Raw genomic sequence first — 20,488 nt, 5'->3', positions numbered from 1 at the left:
TTGTGATCTGACAAAAATCGTGCATTCTTTGATCTTGTTGACTGGCGAAGGGTTCCTACAGCATAAATGAAGAAATAGATGTGAGGGTTTTTAAATGCGAAATAAAATGTCTTAGAGATTTTATTTATTTTTAACATTTTCAATATTTTTTTTTACTGTTTTGAAACTCCCTGACTAATCATTTTGATAAATTGTTGGATATTGAATGTTTTTGAGACAGTAACATTCATATTTTGCTTTTCAATTAAATTTGCGTTGAATTTATTAGCATTTATTTTCAAAATTTTAAGGCCTTCTTTAATTGTTGAGTCTTCCAAATTTGTCAATTGTGAAGTGGATTCTATATCATAAATATCACTATTATCTATTTCTATGACTAATTCTTGCAGTCCAGAAACTGTTTGATGAGAAGCCCCCATTTTGAAATTACCCATCTGTACTTTTTCTACGTGAATCTTTTGGAAGAGGAAAGCAGCCATACACAGATTAGGATATTTATTCTTGACATCTTGAGGAACTCCAGGCTCTAGAAAACTAATATATGACCAGTGAATTCCGTATTTTTCTTTGAGTTTTTTGATATGTCTTGAAATTAGGGCTATTTAATTGCACCGAATACATTGTCTTTGGTCAAACTAACTCCATCAAAGGTGACCTTTGGTAAAATGGTGGACTTTCGCGCGTTAATAAATTTCCGCGTGCATCGTCCACATTATTAGAATACTTATCTAATTTCACTAAACACAAAGGGAGATTTCAACCAACTGGACAACCGGTGCAAAGATGATCCCAAGATTTTATTACCCAAATGACTTACATCGGTTTGTGTAGTCTACGTTTCACCCCTTGTGAATATTTGCGTCATATATACTCCATGTGTGTCGTGCATAGCATAGCAGTAAATGCAGCATAAACTGGTATATTTCCTTCAAAATTATCTAAATAATGTCCTCCAGTATGACAGCTTTCATTAAGTGCCCTTACTACTTCATGGTCTTCATGCAATGTTAGGCACAACATCTCTTGGAAAAATTGCAGCACTAAGTGGAGTCATGACAAATATCTCATCAGTGCTGTTTTTACCATGCAAGAAAAAGCACGCAAAGGCAGAAATGATGCCTGTTTCACTGACAACACCATGTACTTTACAGTTATCTGTTTATTTGTCTGAGTCTTATAAGTGCTAACAGTCTAAGTGCTTACTTCCTGAGCAGTAGGTTTCTTTGTTTTCTTTACCTTCGTTTTATGTCCAGGGTTCTTTTGAAGCCATTCTTCGCAGCAGGTTAAATGTGCAAACTGTTCTACCTATTTAAATAAAAATCTTTGTTAAACTAAAATAATGGAACTCCAGGCTCTAGAAAACTAATATATGACCAATGAATCCCGTATTTTTCTTTGAGTTTTTTGATATGTCCTGAAATTAGGGCTATTTAACTGCACCGAATACATTGTCTTTGGTTAAAGTAACTCCATCAAAGGTGACCTTCGGTAAAATGGTGGACTTTCGCGCGTTAATAAATTTCCGTGTGCATCGTCCAAATGACTTACATCGGTTTGTGTAGTCTCCACGATTCACCCCTTGTGAATACTTGCGACATATATACTCCGTGTGTGTCGTGCATAGCGAGTAGTATGATAAATCAATCTGATATTTCATGTTCTCGATCAATCTCTTTTAAATTGGGTATTATCTTTAATGACATTATCTTCATACTGATTTGGTTTTTGATCTTATGCCTATCAGCAGGTCCTAATTTCTTCCAGGATCCCATATTTCAAATCTTTTTCCTTCAGCAAATTTCTTTTTAATTTCAGATAAAGATTATTCAATCGGTACTCCACCAGTAGCAAGGATTAATATTGCCAATAGTTTGTTTCTTTCAATACTCTTGCCTGCTCTTAAATACTGTTTTATTGTCTTTGTGACTATTAATGTTTTTAATTCTTCTTTTGCTGCCTTTGTAGCAGTAAGTGCAGCATAAACTGCTCTATTTCTTTCAAAATTATCTAAATAATGTCCTCCAGTATGACAGCTTTCATTAAGTGCCCTTACTACTTCATGGTCTTCATGCAATGTTAGGCACAACATCTCTTGGAAAAATTGCATCACTAAGTGGAGTCATGACAAATATCTCATCAGTTCTGTTTTTACCATGCAAGAAAAAGCACGCAAAGGCAGAAATGATGCCTGTTTCACTGACAATACTTTTCAGTTATCTGTTTATTTGTCTGAGTCTTGTATGTACTTACTTCCTGAGCAGTAGGTTTCTTTGTTTTCTTTACCTTCGTTTTATGTCCAGGGTTCTTTTGAAACCATTCTTAGCATTAGGTTAAATGTGCAAACTGTTCTACCAGTTTAAATAAAAATCTTTGTTAAACTAAAATAATGGAACTCCAGGCTCTAGAAAGCTAATATAGGACCAATGAATCCCGTATTTTTCTTTGAGTTTTTTGATATGTCCTGAAAATAGTGCTATCTCCCGAATTATGGCCAGATCACGATGCGCTAAGTTTTTTGTTGTTCCTAACATGAATTCTGAGATGAATTTGTATACTGAAATGCCAGCATAATTGATCAGACTGTATGTAGCTTTGGTTTCTGGGTGAATTGTTGATTCTCTTAGGAAGAAATATAACATTTGAACTAGAATCTGGGAATATAAATTTTTTAACTGTGCCACCCAATAAAAAGTTAAAACCGCCAATCCTTTTCTTTTTGAATTCTTCATAGTGCTCATTGTACAAGATTTTAATTTGCTTCTTCTATACGATTGAGATTTCAAGTGCTGCCGAGAGGTTTACTTCTTCATCCTTTTTTCCAATGGTTACTCCATAACTAACCCAATCTTCTGTCAATTTGACAGTTATCTGAGGGAAATAATAATAGATTGCAGCTTTCACAACATTAATATAAAAAGAGATGTGATCTAGTCCATATTTAACTTCACCGAATACATTGTCTTTGGTCAAACTAACTCCATCAAAGGTGACCTTTGGTAAAATGGTGAACTTTCGCGCGTTAATAAATTTCTCCACATTATTAGAATACTTATCTAATTTCACTAAACACAAAGGGAGATTCCAACTAACTGGACAACCACTGCAAAGATAATCCCAAGATTTTATTACACAAATGACTTACATCGATTTGTGTAGTCTACGTTTCACCCCTTGTGAATATTTGCGTCATATATACTCCATGTGTGTCGTGCATAGCATAGCAGTAAATGCAGCATAAACTGGTATATTTCCTTCAAAATTATCTAAATAATGTCCTCCAGTATGACAGCTTTCATTAAGTGCCCTTACTACTTCATGGTCTTCATGCAATGTCAGGCACAACATCTCTTGGAAAAATAGCTGCACTAAGTGGAGTCATGACAAATATCTCATCAGTGCTGTTTTTACCATGCAAGAAAAAGCACGCAAAGGCAGAAATGATGCCTGTTTCACTGACAACACCATGTACTTTTCAGTTATCTGTTTATTTGTCTGAGTCTTATAAGTGCTAACAGTCTAAGTACTTACTTCCTGAGCAGTAGGTTTCTTTGTTTTCTTTACTTTCGGCTTATGTCCAGGGTTCATTTGAAACCATTCTTAGCAGTAGGTTAAATGTGCAAACTGTTCTACCTGTTTAAATAAAAATCTTTGTTAAACTAATACTGTTTCCAAATGCATAAGCCATCACATGCACACTATTCAGAGAAAGAAAGTAAACCATTCAGAGGAGCCTTAATTAGACAACGTACAGTCAAACCATCTGGACGCGCTCGAAAAAAATACAAGTTCCATAATCATTAGGTTATCATTAGGAGGGAAAAAATTTTCCTTTGCGTCCCAAAGTTTGAAAATCTTTCATTAACTTTTTCCAAGATTTCACGAACGTTCATCATTCTCTTCATAACAATCAATGTCTGCGCACGCGCACAAAAAAAAGTTCGTGAAATCTTGGAAAAAGTTAATGAAAGATTTCCAAACTTTGGGCCCGTCCAAAAGTGAACTACTAGTTTACGAAAGTTTCACGAACTATTTTTTTCCGTGCGGGGATATCCCCTCAATATTACATGAATTTCACGGGAATATTCCCTCATTATCATACGAATATGACGCTAATGTCACATGAATATCACCGTGGAATGTCCCCATGAAGCGGACATTATGATATCGCCTGAATGTCACAAGAATATTCTCACTTGATAGCCAGATATATGTTTGCATCATCCGCGGTCAGCAAATAATTTTCGTCCCCAACCTTGTAACCAAGCGTACTACCCTTTGGATAATATTCGAAAAACATTGATTTTGGTAAATAATTGTCAATGACGTCAAAATATCTTTCTTGATTGTTCGCTATAATTTTTCACGTCGTTTCGAACTCATCTCTTCCATCTTAAAGAAAATTTGATATTAATTTAATATTAATCTTATTATTTAATAAAGAGAAAATTAAGAATTAATAATTCTCCACCTGCATTGTAACCTCAAAATGTCACTTACCTTAACGGTTCAAACGAAAGAAATTAGTTTCGAATTTTCAAGCACGATTCACGAAACACTAAGGCAGGTAGGCATGCATGCCTATATGCAAAAAAAAACTTCTTTACCACCAGTTCCTGTCTGATTGCCACGAGGTGGCGGGTAGGCGCTTCCGTATCATCGCCATTTTGGATTTCCCCACCCAACTTGAACAATCTAAGTAGCACTAAAGGCACTCTCACACCTTTTTGGCTGCCTGTAGGTTACCATGGCAATGCATAAGAGTGAGTGCGACAGAAGATTTAAAATTTTGAATATTCAAATTTTCTGTCTCACTTACACTCATGCGTTGTCATGGTAACCTGCAGGCAGGCAGGCAGCAAAAAAGGTGTGAGAGTGCCTTAAGCCACCCAGGCTCACAAAATAGTTTCGTTTACTTGCAAAAATTTGAATTTATGAAAAAATATAATATATGTGAATCTTGAACATTATATAAAAAAAATCTAATAATTATTTAAGTTTATTGTCCTTATTTCAAATATTTTACATTACTTTTTTTTAAATTTATATATAATATTTAATATACGCAAATCTTGAATAAAATTCGTGAATTAAAATTTGAATTTAAGAAGAAAATAAACTCCAGATAAAATATCCAGTGTCAAAATGTTGACTTGAGAAAATTACCAGAAATCCCACACACTCGTATTATAATATAAATGACAATTATAATAATGATTATATCGACTCAAAAAAAAAACTGATATAGTTATTGAAAGTCCAGTGTCTTTGTATTATTAGAAATTCGAATGTGTTTTTCTTATTCAATATTATTTTAGCTTTTAGGAAAAGCGAGATAATATACATTTTCTTTTTTTGAAAGAAAATAGCTGATTGATTATAATATAAATGATAAAACAAAAAGTATTGAGTGATTTTATAATAATAAGAAAGAAGGTGCGAAATAAGTTAAATACATAAATAGCAAGCAAATATTTATTTCGTTAAATTTAGCAAGAGTATTTGAATATATTTGTTAAGGTATATAAAATAGCTTTCGCCTTTCAAGAAACTTAGATTAAATAAAAAAAAAAAAATTAATAATTATATAAATATATTTAAATATGGAAAAAGACTCGTTTCTTATATGGCGATGGCTCTTATATTTTGCTCTTTAAAAAATTAAATATTAATAATAAAAAAAAAAAATTAAATAAAAATCCAGGTTCTTGAAAACTTGGCAGCTTCATACCAAAATATAAAAAAATAAATAAATAAATAGAAATCTATATAAAAGGCATCTATTTTTGCAGCTAAAGCATTTTCACTACATTTGTACAGATCAAAATTTTCGCCAATATTTCCAATATTATTATATAGTGTTTAATCCAAAAAGACTACAAACTACTGCGAGGTAGAATAAAAAAAAAAAAAAATTTAGTGTAATTGACAAAAAAAATACGTATTTATTCAGGTTAATTTCACTCTAACGATCGACTTTTTTTTAAAAATGAATTTTCAAATTTAAGATAAAACATTTTTTTTTTCTCTCTATTTATTGAGAAATTTTTGGGCAGCTTTTTTTCGAAAATTCGTTTTCAAAAAAAAAAAAAAAAAATTAAAGCAAAAAAGAAAAAAAAACAATTTTTTCGCCATTGACATGAAAAAGTGTCTTTTTTGTGCCTGTTTTGGGCAGATAAAGTAGCACTTTTTAAGGCAGTTTGGGCCAACTGCCTAAAAAAGACTTTTTTAGGCAGCAAACTGCCGTATAAAGTCTTTTTTAGGCAGTAAACTGCCCTATAAAGTCTTTTTTAGGCAGTTGTTAATTTTTGCATAATTTTTTTTTTTGCTTTTATTTTATTTATCAATTTTTATTATTTTTTTTCTTTAAAATTGTTTCACTTTTTCATAACAATGGCGAAAAAAATAGCGTATGTGGCTCGCACGTAGTAATTTTTAGGTTCGGATGATTTCAATACTCGCTGTCTGTGCGACTTCGGTTCGACTCGGCTCGCTTTCGGCTCGACTCGACTCGCCTTCGGCTCGTCTTCATCTCACCTACAGCTCGCCTTCGTCTCACCTACGTCGCACTAACGACAGCTCGTACTGAAAATTACATCCTCACCTAAAAAGTACTACTTTACGTGCTTGCCACATAATATACTATTCTTAGAATTTTATGGACAATATAATCCTCGCTTTTTTAGTTAAATCTATAATAAATAGAAAAGAAAAAGAAAATACAATTCTATAGTGGAAAGTTATCTGAAATTGCCTTATTGAAAAAGACTGAAACATTAACAGTCCTTGAATCCTCATAAACATTTTTCTAATAGATTTAAATTTTGTTTAGGCTTTCCGATAAAAAAAAAAAAAAAAAAAAAAGTTGGTTTCAGGAATGTCAATTTGTACAACCAACTTTATATTGTCACTGGAAAAAAATATTATATTGTCTATAAAAACATGTGTCACATATTGTCTCTATAATAATCGATTTGGAAATTAATTTATCATTAAATACATATTGACTGTTTTATTCCACATTTTCTATTAGGAGAAAAAAAAATTAATAAAAAAAATCGAATTTAAAAATAATTAAATCAATTTTTTGATATAAATATATACTTTTTAAAAAAAAATTCTTTTCGAGGAAAATAATAATTGATTTCTTGTAATAATTTTCTTGATAAATTTTTATTTTTTATTTGAAGACAAAATTTGTAATTAATTTTCTAATTAATTAATTTTCTTTTTTAATGAAATAAATTCGAAAATGTGTCTTGAAATTTTTTTTGAATTTGCGGGGAAAAAGGTTTTTTTTTAAAAAAAAAATTGAGACAATATCCTAAAGTCGATGAGAGACGAATTATTATAATAATAATAAAAAAAATGACAAATTATAAAAAAGGAGTAAGCATATATGTATAATAATAATATATTTATGTGAGGCAATTGTAGATAATAGTTGATATGTGATTAGGTGCCTTCCTTTATCAAATTTAAAGTACAGGCTTCTATTTTGCATTTTTCTTTTCCTCTTTTTTTAAAAAAAAAAAAACAATGTCTTTACCACACAGTCAATTGTACTTATTCACGAAATCGTGAAAAAAAAAAAATTCAGTAGAAACACGACGAGAAAATTGAAAAACTTTTTAAAGAATCTAATTTTTCTTATTGTGAATATATTTCTATCTATATTTTTAAACAAATTTTATTAATATTTAAAAAAAAATTTCTAAAAAAAATGTTTAGGAAAAATAAATTTTCTACATTTTTTGATTTTTTTTATAGTGACCAAGTTTTTTTTTTTTTTTTTTTCGAGAAATTGTAATACTGGTGCTATCCGCCTGATATTCAATTTTTAATATGAACAAAAAAAAAAAAAAAAAAAATTTCGTCTTTTTATAAACAATATTTGTCTATAAAATATTCCGTTTTCAAAAAATAATAACGGAAAAATTTTTTTTTCGACGATACATTCCGTTTTTTGTAGGCAGGCATTTCTTTTTTTTCTCTTAGTACTTCGATTTTGTTTCTCAATTTTTGTAGACAATTGCCTGTAGCCAAAAATGTTGCAGTATTTATTATACTTTCCATTTAAATGAAATTTTTCTCGTCGAAGATTATACACTCGTCAATTGTGCCCATTTTTAATTTTAAAAAAATTTCAAAATTTATAAAAAATGACAATTTTTACAAAATTTATTTTTTTATTAAAATTATTGTTATTATTTTATTAACAAATTTTCTGAACACAAGTTCGATAATAAATTAATTTGAATAGTTAAAAAAGTTGAAATTTTTTTTTTTTGGGTTACAATTTTATAGTGAATTTCTTCGACGTGCATTCAGTTTTTAAGAGAATAGAGCGCAGTATTTAAAAATAAATAAGTGTGATTAAAAAAAAAAAAATAATATTATTCACAACGTTGAAAAGTGTTAAAAAATGTTTAAAAGAAAAAAAATGAAAATGGTATTATGATTGTCTGTATTTATTGTAACGACTGTATTTTGTGTAATTCTTGATCCTATATATATATAAAATATACAAGATTGTGCTACTTCGAGTGAGATAATTTTTTTTTGGATTCTTTTTTTTTTTTGTTAATATTAACGCGATTACTGTTATAGTATTTCAAGTCTCTTTACCATTCTTTCTGCATTTAACGGTTTCAAAAAAAAACCGATTTTACTTTTTATGTAATATGGTAATTTAATAAAAAGCTGAGAAAAAAAAACCGCACGAAGTCGAATTTCAATAATTTTTTTTTTTTTTTTTTTATCATTGAAATTCGAAATCGTTCTGAACTTATCTACTTATTAATTAACATTGTATTATTGTTATTATTAAAAGAAAAAAAAAATGCGCGATAGAAAAGAAAATTAATATATTATATATATAAATAAATATATGTGAGCGATTTTAATCGTAGGAAGAATTTTATTTCTGCACAGTTATTTTTTTCAGCACTGTTATCAAGAAAAATGTGTAACAATTTATGAAGTATTTTTCAAAATAAATAGGTGATGTGATGTATATATATTAAAAAAAAAAAAATTGAAAAATTTAATTTTATTGTATCTATGTATAAAGTACACACAATGCTGAAATAAAAATGTAACATAAGAAAAGTGATATTTTTTTTCTTAGAAACGAATTACAATAATTTGCAAAATCATTTTAATTCGATTTTTAAAAATTTTTTAAATTACCCTATAAGAATATTAAATATTTTTATTTTTATAATTTTAATATTAATACTTACTAGAAAATATTTTTTTCATATCTAGCAAATTATTTACTTTAATAATTATTATTGTAATTTTTATTTTACTTTTTTTTTACAAATAAATTTATATTCAATTTTATAACATTAATAATTTATATATATATATTAAATTTATTTATTTTACTATAAATTATTTATTCTATTCAATTTTTTGTTATAATATATTTAAATATAATGAAATACTGAAGGTATAATATTCTGTTAAGAAGAAAATCTAGAATTCTCAGGAGAAACAACAGAATTTTTCGCCAGCGTTATTGGCTCTTCGTCGTGCCATTATAAAATTAATTGTGAAAATTAGAATCCAAGTGAAAAAATTGAACCATGTACAAATTATCGACAATTGAAGAGAGAGTCCAGTATTTATTTCATCGCCACGTCTCCAATTATTTGAATCCGGCTGAATATAATCCATAAAATCGAAAATTGCACCACAAGAAAGACGATTGTGTATGGCCTAAAAAAAAAAAAATTGGTGAGTAACAAATTCTGTTTTTTTACTAATTTAAATATTTTTTTGCATTCTATTTTTTTATTTATTAAATTAATAGAGATTAATTAATATGATAAAAATTGTATTTAAAATTATTAAATACAAATTCATATTATTTTTGTTTAAATTATTATTATTATTTTGTAATTATTTTTGAAATTTTATGTAAAAAGGAATTATACTTGAAGTTCACGACCACGAGAACCAAGGAGCTTCACCATATTTCGTTTGTATTGCTCACAGGTTTTATAATATCCATCAGTGATAATAATTGCATGGGCCAAGGATAAAAATCCTAAAAGTGCAGCCAAAAAACTCGCCAGGATCCATTGTTTAAATGGCTGTCTTTGTTTTCGACGAATAACAATAACGTCTCCTCTCATGAAATCACTGGAAAAATAAATTCGTCATTTTCCAATTTTTGTAAGTATTTTAATTTTTTTTTTTATCGCTTACTACGAATTAATTCAATTTTTTTGTTTCATTAACAAAATCTTTAAATTATTAATTAACAAAACAATTATAATAACTGATTTTAGAATTTTAAATAATAAGTAGATTAAAAATATTAAATTAAAATTAAAAAAAAAACAGAAAACAAGCATAGAAATTACTTTTCATTAAGACCATGTAAAAATTAAAATAAAAACTTAAATATTTACATTTGGAAGAATAATACAAATATACATTTTTTTTATTTTATTTATAATTCCTTAATTTATGTTCAGAATAATTTTTCATTTCAAAATTTGTTCAAATAAATTAAAAGAATTTTTTATCTGTTCTAAATTATCTGAAAGGAAATGGAAAAAAAATTTATTGTAATTTAATACTGTATTTTACAAATTTTTATAATTTTTTTTTTTTTTAGAAGAATTTTGTTTTAAAAATAATTACCGATTATCAATTGAATTTCGTCGTCGCGATGTGATTCGCGGTTCATCGAAATCTTTTGGAATGCAACTTCGATAACCATGATAAATTGCCAAGCACAGACCAATAATGAAAATTGGCGTCAAACTATAAATTCCAAAATGACAAATTTTCACATCACCACCAAAAAGTGTGCTAAATGTTGTTCTTCCATATAAAATACAACCGCAATCAACATCAATGCAATTGTCCAAAGTACGTGACCAATGCTGCCATGGAATCACTAGGCAAACAATTGAAATTGTCGTGAAAATTGCCGTCAATGAATATAAAACACCGAGAATACTCTCTGCACGTTTTGCATCCATTTTTCTTTTTCAATTTTAAAATAGTTTCACAATTTTTTTTTTCTTTGATCCAAATTTCATTTCATTTTTTCTTTTTTTTTTTGATGATTTTGATTTTGTTCTTTGTACACTGTGCTGTTGATCCTCTTCATTTTTTTTTTTATTTTCCGATAAATTGTCTGCAATTTAAATTTTATTATTTCGAGAAAAACAAATTTTTTTGAGAGAAAAAAATAGGTTTTTAATTTTTATTATTTCGAGAAAAAAAATTTAAATAACGTTTTAAAAAACGCATAGAATTAAATTTATTATTATTATTATTATTATTACAAATAATGGTAAAAATTTAATTGAACATAGATTTTAAAATTAAAACAAAGATTTTTGAATTAAAATTGTAAATTAAAATTTGATTAAAAAACTCACAAAATTTAAGAATCGAAAAATGAAATTCTTAAACAATGCAAAATTCGGAATTAATTTTTCAAAACTAGATTATCCTTCTTTTTTGAGCTTTACAAAATTTTGAGTTTCACAAGCACATAACATTTAAAATCGTTTTGTCACTGCTCTCGATTTTCAATTCACTTATGGATAGAAAGAAATAATTTCAATAAATTTTTCAAATCAATATCACACTTTATTTTTCTATTCTTCAGTTTTTTTTTTATTTAACATTCATAAAATACGAATATTTTTTTCTGTTTCTTTAATTCAATATTCAATTATTGTATCACTTTTTTTCAAAATTTAATTACATCAGCTTTTTTTTGAAACAAAAATTAAAAAGAAATAAATTAGTAAAATAATAATAAATAGGTGAAAAATATTTAAATAATTTTTTTTTTTTTAAATAAATTTTTTATGAATTATTATTTTATGGAATGTGACACAAATATGACGCACTAGTGTTTCTGCAAAATTTTTTTTTTCGATGAGACAGTAGAGAAGAGAGAATGAAATAAAATAGAAATGATTTTTTTTCTCGTTGAAAAAATTTTTTGGTGATATTCATAGCCCATTAAAAATTTTTTTATTTTTTTTAAAAGAAAAACGAAAAACATGAAATTTATAAATAGGATTTGTTTAACTACGTTTGCAGGCTTTGACTTTTGATTAGATCCGCATGGCCTGATGAACGGAGATCGACTGGTTTTTCATAGACGCAAACCAATGATCATTGATTACGCAAAAAAAAAAATCAAAAGATAAATATTTTCCCAACTATTTTTTTTTCTCGTGAGACCACAGTTTTTTAAAGACAAAATTGCATCATGTCCTCTACAATATTTCATGTCAATTTAATCGATAATATTTCACTATTTTTTTTTTTATGGTCCCCGTCCCTTCTTGACTTATCAATTATATTGAGAAAAGTAAACACATTGAATACACTAATAATTTGTTCGTCGTGGGAAAAATAAATTAAAAGCAATATTGCTTTAAAAAAAGAGGAGAGAATTTTTTTTTTCATAAATTACGTTCCTTTTTTAATTTGATTTAATAATAAAATAAATATTTAAAAAATATTCGGAGAAAAAGGTAACAGAAATAAAAAATTGAATTTTGAAACAAAAAATTTTTCAATGACAATTTTGTATATTTTTTTTTTTATTTTGATTTAATGATACTTAAATTTAATTAGATGATTTGTTTTCGAATTTTGTAATCTAAAAATTCTCTAAAGTATTTTTCATGGTCAACGTTTCATTAACACATCGTAAAAGTTTAATTATAACTTACATATATCCCAATTCTCACTTCTTTTTCACATTATCATGAAGCGGATTTCAGAAATCTCGAATCTTTTCTTCTTTTTTTTTTTTTAGTATTGTCTGGAAGTTGTTTGAGCGAAAAAGTGAAATCACGAAATCCAAATATTTGTACAGAGTACTCGCGGCACACTTAAATTTACCAGCGCGTAGTTTATTATTTTTGTTTCTAAAGTTAAATCTCATTTTTCACTTTTTAGCAAATTATTATTTCTTTTTTATAAATAAATTTTTTTTAAAATTTTTTCCATTTTTTTTAAATTTCGATTATTTTTTGATCGTTAATTAAAAAATTCAGTATTTTAAAATTAATTCCGTTTTTTTTTTTTTTTTTTTATTTAATCGGCTATGTAAAACCGGTGAAATAAAAATTTTTTTCTAATTTTTATTGAAATTTGTATTAAAAAAAAAAATTGATTACAAAGAAACAAAGAAAATCTTTTTCTGAATCATATATCCGGGATTATAATGTAATAATAATAATAATTAAAAAGACCAAGTGTTTTGTTCTTTAAAGCGACGACAAATTCCTTTTTTTTAATTTTTAACATTGAAATTATTTCTGTAACTATCTAATTTATTTTAGAAAAAATTGCTATTTTTCTTAAAAAATTTTTTTTTTATAATTACCACTTGAAATTTCTCATTACAATTTTCATACTTCCATTGCACTTATACACAATAAAATTTCTCGAAAAAAAAACTTCTTTTTAAAAATCGATTAAATTTTATTTTTTCGTTGAAACCTTTTCTTTTTAAGACGCAATGAAAATTAAATAATATTTTTTTCTTCACTGTTAATGCAATACAGTTTCTGTGGATAAAAAAAAGTTATTCACTCTAGAAATATCAATTGTCGTCTATCGAAACTGAGTGTAGGGGAAAAGATAAAGACCGATAAGATTATCAGATGTTCTATCTATGTATGTCCAGGTGCCTTATGACAATTTCTATTTAAAAAAAAAAAATAATATGACCTTTGAATTAAAAATTTGCCTTGGATTCGAAAATAAAATTTTCGTTTACAAGTGAAAGGGAAATTTACCTTTTTGTATAAATTATCTTATTATTTAATTTATGAGATTTATTCATTGACCTTCATTCTTGAAGAGTAAGAAAATAAATAATTGACAAAAACTTTTTTTTGTCAGAAATTAGTAAAAAAAAAAGAATAATAATCTAAAAATCAAAAGGACGAAATGAAATTACAAAATTTGTATTTTTTTAAATCTTTTTCTGTAATATTGGAAGAGAAAAAATTTTTTATATTTACATTTTTTTTTTTTTCGTTTTTCATACACCGCATCGATTCGTGTGAGACATCGTTTTGGTCTAGAAATTCATGAGGCAATTTTCTATTTACAATAAAAGTGAAAATTCGTTGCTAAACTGTCGTGAATGGCCAAAATGTCATTTAGATCTGTAAAAGAAAACAAAGAATATAAAATAAAGCATTATTTTTGTTTTTTTATTAAAAATATAGAAATAAAATTAAAAATATATTCTTTTCAAAACATTATTTTTTTGTTAAAAAACAATTTAATTTTCTTAAATAAAATTAATAATTAAAAATTGCATGTTAATTTAATAATTAGGTATTATGAAATATTTATAAAAAAAAAACAGGGAGGAATGTTAGCGATGTGAATAAAAATTAGGAGCCAATTTCTAATGAAACCATCTCTTTATTATTGAATTATTATTACAATGAATCTGATGGAAAGAATTTTTTTACACTTTCTGTCGAGATCATGAATAAAAATGCTTTTAATTCTGTTTATAAAACAGAAACAGTTTCTGTTTTGTGATAAATAGATCGAGTTTAATAAACATAATTCTCAAATTTCTCTTCTATTGAATATAATTGATAAAAATTTAATTAATTATAAAATTTTAATTTAATTAAAATTTCACAAAAATTAATTAAATTTCTAATTTGTTTCTTTTTTCGACACTATTTTTTTTTTTTTATCCTAAACAATAAGAATAAGCTAAAAACAGTAAAATGCAATAAATTGTCATAATTCTAAATTTTTCATTACTTCAAAAACTGTAAATAATAACAAACAAAACTTAAACATTATACAATACAGTCATTCTATCTCCCAAGTTATGTTCTTTTTTCGTTACTGTCAATATAAAATTTTTCATTTTTTTTTAAATTTTCAACAACATTTTATCAAAAAATGTCTATATATATAGTTTTAGAATAAGTTTGTCGTATTGCTTCACTATTGAATTAAAAAAAAGGGGAATAACTTTGTTTAAACATGTTAGTTGTATTTATTTAATATTGAAATAATAATGAATTAAATGTTAAAATTTTTCTTTTATTAAATAGTAAAATAATTATTTCAACAAAAATTTGTATAATTCCAAAAAAATATTAAAATAATTATTTCAATATTGAAATATAAAAAATTCAACAAAACAATTAATTGACACTTAACTTAATGAAAGAAATTAAATTAATTCAACTTTCATAATATTATTATTATTAATAGTGACATTATATCAGTAGAGGTTTATATAATATTTCTTTGTTATTAAATTTATATTGTTATAACTTTTAACATTTGATAATAATTATCCTCTAAGTATTTGGTTTCGTATTGAGAAGGATTATTTGCTTTCTTTTTTTTTTTTTTTTCTTCATCAAAAATCCGTAAGTAATAGTGAAAAGTGATACTACGATTTATAAGAAATTTTCAAGAAACTTGATGATAATTAAAATGACTGGATATTTTTTTCAGTGACAAAAAACAAAATGAAAAAATATCATCACGGTGTCTTACGATCTATTTACAATGGATAATAATAATAATAATAATCATCAGAAGAAGTTTAAAATGATTCTGATATCAATATCCCTTTTTTAAAGGGATTTTTTTGTTCATTCAGAATGTGTGAAGATTTTTTTAGCACCAGGCCTCAGTACATTGTAAATTAAACAATGATTCAATTATTTTTACTATTAATACTACTACTACTATACTACTTCTATACTAACTTCATATCGTTATTATACAATTTGGAGTTTCAAGTCAATTACGATTTTTTTCCTCCAATTTAATATTTTTTTTTTTCCTTTTTTATCATTATTATTTTAAAAATCATTATTTTCTTTCCTACTGCTTCAACTATTCATTTTTCAGTACAAATTGGCTCCTTATAATTAAGAAAAAAATAAAGAATTACGAATGTTCCATATTGTTTTTTCATCAAATTTAGAATTTTTTTTTTTTTTTTTTTTTTTTGAAATAATAAATTAATCAAATTTGTTAATGTCAAAGAAGTTTTACAGTCTTCTTTTAAGTTATTTCAAAAAAAGTATTTTGGATTTATTTTCATTTCTTGTTATTAATTTTAGTATTTTTAGTTTTATTTACTATTTCCATCATTTTTAGTTTTATTTGCTATTATTTCTGCTATTTTTAGAAATTATTTACTATTATTTCGTTATTGTTGTTTTTAATAGTTTTCTTTTCTGTTTTAGTGTGATTTTTTAAAATTTTAATTGGAAAAAATGTCGAGATTCGTTGATATTGAAAATTATGTAAAAAAAAAAAGAAAAAAAAATTGTTGGGAACATTCGTGACAGGTGAAATTTGCTTAAAGGGAGCTGCCGTTACACACAGGTCTTACGCCGGATTCATGGAGTGATGTCTGAATTCCGAAAAGGCTTCTCGATTACTCCAAAGACAATAAAGTGACGCAATTCCAAGTCCAACTCCACCACCGAGTGCACATTTTCTCAATCCCGCTGTAAATATTCAAAAAAGAAAAATTGATCAAAAAAAATATATATAATTACAAATTAGACACAAAAACAATTAATAAGTTATTATTTATATGGTTTCAATTATATTAATAAATTAATGTTTAAGGCCAATTTTTTTTTTTTTAATTCGATATAATTTTTATAGTCAAATTATAGTGCAAAAATTTTGTCTTCATCTATTAATTAAAAAAAAAAATTTTGAAATATGAGAAAATAGTAAAAATAGATTTCAAAAATTTAATGCAAAATAAATAGTAACTAATGACAATTCAGAGTGGCAGCAAATTTTCATTTATTTCAAAAAACAGCTCGTTTACAATTTTTAAATAAAATAAAATGAAAATAAATTTTTAAATTACAGAATTTTTAGGTACCAAATAATTATTTGGTACCGAATTGTCATTTAATAGAATGTTAATTGCTACAAATTTTTAAATGCTAAAATTTTCAATTTACTAAATCATAATTTGTCCAAATTTTTATTTGCAAATAACCAAGCAAATATAATCAAACAGAAAAAATTCGGTGCTGTTTTAAAAATTTACTAATCACGATTTTTTTTTATTGATAATTTCTGATTGATCAATTTTGAAAATCGCACCGAAATCTTTGTGATGAAAAATTTCGGAATTATTTCTAATTTCGGACAAATGAAAATTTGGTGAATTAGAAATTTTTACATTTAAAAATTCGAATCAAAACTCTGTTGAATGAGAATTATGCTAAATTAAAATTCAGTTAAATTAAAATTCTTTTAAATAAAAAGTTGAGTAAAAGAAAATTCTGTGAAATAAAAATTCTGCCAAACTTTTAAATTGGTAAAAATTTTAAGTAAACATTCGTTTAAAAAGAAATTCTGTTAAAAGCTAATTCGAAAAATGAAAATTCGTCTAAAAAATTCGTTAAATTGAAAATTCTAATTAATTATATTTATGGAATAATGATGAGCTCCAAAAATTGGTTTTACATTAAAATTTGTACTATTTAAAATTAGGGAACTTTTTAAAATTCGGTTAAATAAAAATTATGAGAAATAAATTTTGTTATAGAAACTTTTTGTTAATTAAAGTTTTGAAGAAAATAAATTTAGAGTGATTAAAAATTCTAGTCAATAAAAAATAGATAAAAGAAACATTTGCTGAAAATATTTTCAAATTAATTAATCATTTTAAGTAATAAGAATTATAGTAAATTTACATTCTAATAAATGAATTTTCATGTTGTCTGCCATTTGAAATTTTTAAATTACATCTAATGACTTAGATTTAATAGCGAGTCGGGGATGATTATGCATTTCTTATAAACATAATTCAAAATATTTACAAAAAAATTTATGAGCCAAAAGTTCTGAACGTTTAAATTGACAAAATATTTTTTTTCAATCTATAAATTTTTTAAAAATTATTTATTTGGAAACATAACATTAATTATAATGTCAATGTAAAATAAAACAGTAAATTAAATTAATAACTTCTTTTTAGATATTTAAAACAATATTTTGTAATAAAATTCGTACTTAAAGTATTTATTTGAACGTTCAAAACTTTTGGCTTATAAAAATTCTACATTTTTGATAAAAAAAAAAAGGGGGACAAATCATCAAAATAGGTGACAAAATCGAAAAAAGGTGAAAAAAGTTTAAAAACAAAAGAAGAAAAAAGGTAAAAGAGGTCTAACTGTGATGCCTGCCGTTATAAATTTTTGATATTTAATTTTATAGTTTCTTTTATTAAACATTTTCTGATGGTGTTTTTTTTTTTAATTTCTGATTTACCATTTTCTTTATAATCTACGGTTACCCTCTTATTATTAAATAAATTTTTAAAAAAATTCTTTTATAAAATTCTAATTGATGAAAATTAATTTAAGAAAATAATTAATTATATATATTAAAGAAAATAACCTGTAGATTTGAAGAGCATGCCAGTCGCTGTAGCTGCTACTAATGTGTTTATCGAATCGTCATGTCCTCGAGCGTAGGATATTAAAACACCAAAACACGTATACATCACCGATACAACCCCAAGAGTATTTGCCATAGATGCACCATGTTTAACCACATGATTAATTAATCTGTTAATTTGAAAATAGAAGTCAAATATTATTAACAATTCAATTTTTATAATTTCCTTTCTTTTCAATTTCTTAATTCCTCGTAATTTTTAAGTGATTATAATTAAATTATTTTTTAAAAAAGTTCAAAAAAATTATTTTTTAAGACGGGAAATTATAAAATGTATCTAAAAAAATGTTTTTTCATAATTTGTTGATCAATAAATATTATAAAAAAATTGAAACAAATATTCATAGAATTTTTTATTTAAGAAAAATATTTTTTTATTTGTTGATCACAAACGTGAACTTTATAGTTCATTATAGTTTATATACAATAATTAATAATAGAAAATTATTCTATTCTTTATGAAATAATTAAATTTTGTTGTATGTTTTTAATTAATTTTTTTTTTCAACCAACAAAAGAAAAGAAGTATAAAGTAAAAAAAAAAAATAGGAAAAATTTCTTCATTTTCTCACTGAGTTCGTCGAAGTTTTCCCTGTTGTCCTGCAAGGGCAGTGGCGTAAATTCCTTTATATAAACCAGTTACACCGCCAATTGCTGCACCCGCCATACATGTTCCTCCAATTTGACTAAAAGCTAATTCAAAACGTCCACGTTGCTTAACAGCTCCTTCGGGGAAAATAAATTCAGGCTGGCTCGATGGTAAATGCGATGGATCAAAATTCAAATATGGACTAAGTGGCATTAACGTTTTATGATTAACTGCAAAGAAAATTACAAGTAAAAAATTCTATAATTATTCAAGTTTTCAATTTTTAAGAATAAAAAAAAATGTTATAATAAAAGAATAATGACAATTATTAATAAAAAAAAAAAAAACCAATAAATAGCATAGAAAAAATCAATTAAATAAAAATTAATAATTAAAACATTCAATCTTTCTTAACCTTGACCTATTGGACCATTAGATCCTTTATCGCTTTTATTATTTTCTTTAAAAACTCATATTCATTATCAATATGTGAGGCCATGAATGATAAGATGCAAAAAATTAATTAAAAACAAAATAATAATAATTTGAATTTTAGAAATGCTTCCATACAAAAAAAAATTAAATTGTTTCATTAATTGACAAACCCGAAAAATTACTTGCTATTCAAAAAAAAAAAAACTACAAATTTTCTATGAGTAAATATTTCTGAAATACTGGCAATTGGAATTTAAAAAAAAAAATTTTTAAATAGTTTTCCTTTTTCTAAATCTTTAAAAAATATATATAAAACGAATGCGCACAAAAATAGTGAAAAAAGAAATGTCAAAAAAAAGGCGACCTATTTAAAGCAATTTATTTAAATAATAAATATATTGCAAAGTAGTTTTAATTACAGTGAATGCAAACAACAATTATCTCATGTGAAAATCATGTCATTTTAGATAAATGATTAAAACACGTGTGTCATCGATTAAGAACTCGTTTTTTACGTGTCCTTAATCGCGATCTAATTTTTTACAAATTAAAAATTTATAACAATTTTATTTTAATATTAAATTATGATAAAATAAATAATCATTTAATAATGTCAATTAACAAAATGTTATATAATTGTCCATATACATTTGGATAAGTTTCGATTTATTAAATTTGGAGCGATCATGGAAAAAAAAAAAAAAAAACTGGAATTGAGGTTAGAATCAATAACTTTAAACACGATTTTTCATACAAATCACGAATGAAATAACATGTTTTTTGCCACAAACCTGGTATTTTTGGAAGATCCTCTTGATTGTAATTCGAGGTAGTGGAATTTTTATCATTTTGATCACTATTACGAAAATCTATCATTTTTTCTAAATTATTAATTTTGACCACCGCAAGCAAGCAGAGAGAAAAGATGTCTGAAGTAAGAAGAAGAAGGGATTACGAAATATCGATTTC

General features: G+C 25.4%; 2 protein-coding genes and 1 long non-coding RNA gene across 8 annotated transcripts; all 3 read right to left on the bottom strand.

Moving 5' to 3' along the window:
- Positions 1 to 1,159: 1,159 nt before the first annotated feature.
- LOC127277764 (uncharacterized) lies at positions 1,160 to 4,565 on the bottom strand. Its single transcript, XR_007842403.1, has 3 exons — positions 4,498 to 4,565; positions 3,631 to 4,389; positions 1,160 to 1,305 (listed from the first exon to the last, which is right to left on the bottom strand). It is a non-coding gene; the product is annotated as an uncharacterized LOC127277764 (long non-coding RNA).
- A 4,811-nt stretch (positions 4,566 to 9,376) lies between these two features.
- Positions 9,377 to 13,731, bottom strand: LOC127277760 (uncharacterized). Of its 5 annotated transcripts, none has more exons than XM_051299119.1 (4): positions 13,382 to 13,731; positions 10,657 to 11,158; positions 9,942 to 10,149; positions 9,377 to 9,723 (listed from the first exon to the last, which is right to left on the bottom strand). In XM_051299119.1, the coding sequence occupies exons 2-4, from the start codon at positions 10,998 to 11,000 to the stop codon at positions 9,490 to 9,492; spliced, it is 786 nt and encodes a 261-aa protein (XP_051155076.1). In that variant the 5' UTR covers positions 11,001 to 11,158; positions 13,382 to 13,731; the 3' UTR covers positions 9,377 to 9,489. The 5 variants fall into 5 exon arrangements, with proteins under 5 accessions (XP_051155076.1, XP_051155080.1, XP_051155077.1 ...); XM_051299123.1 differs by lacking the exon at positions 13,382 to 13,731 and adding an exon at positions 12,723 to 12,915; XM_051299120.1 differs by lacking the exon at positions 13,382 to 13,731 and adding an exon at positions 11,886 to 12,438.
- A 258-nt stretch (positions 13,732 to 13,989) lies between these two features.
- LOC127277762 (mitochondrial import inner membrane translocase subunit Tim23) lies at positions 13,990 to 20,477 on the bottom strand. 2 transcript variants are annotated; one of them, XM_051299125.1, is made up of 5 exons: positions 20,311 to 20,477; positions 19,068 to 19,314; positions 18,436 to 18,605; positions 16,397 to 16,514; positions 13,990 to 14,171 (listed from the first exon to the last, which is right to left on the bottom strand). In XM_051299125.1, exons 1-5 carry the CDS (start codon positions 20,393 to 20,395, stop codon positions 14,162 to 14,164), a joined length of 630 nt encoding a protein of 209 aa, XP_051155082.1. In that variant the 5' UTR covers positions 20,396 to 20,477; the 3' UTR covers positions 13,990 to 14,161. The 2 variants fall into 2 exon arrangements, with proteins under 2 accessions (XP_051155082.1, XP_051155083.1); XM_051299126.1 differs by having other exon boundaries at positions 14,015 to 14,171; positions 16,388 to 16,514.
- Positions 20,478 to 20,488: the final 11 nt, after the last annotated feature.

This window comes from Leptopilina boulardi, unplaced genomic scaffold (assembly GCF_019393585.1).
Source record: "Leptopilina boulardi isolate dan_hultmark-lab unplaced genomic scaffold, ZJU_Lbou_2.1 LbouV2_179, whole genome shotgun sequence".
Taxonomy (NCBI): Eukaryota; Metazoa; Arthropoda; class Insecta; order Hymenoptera; family Figitidae; genus Leptopilina; species Leptopilina boulardi.
The sequence above is the reverse complement of the archived record's forward strand: the minus strand, read 5'-3'. Positions and strand labels throughout refer to the sequence as shown.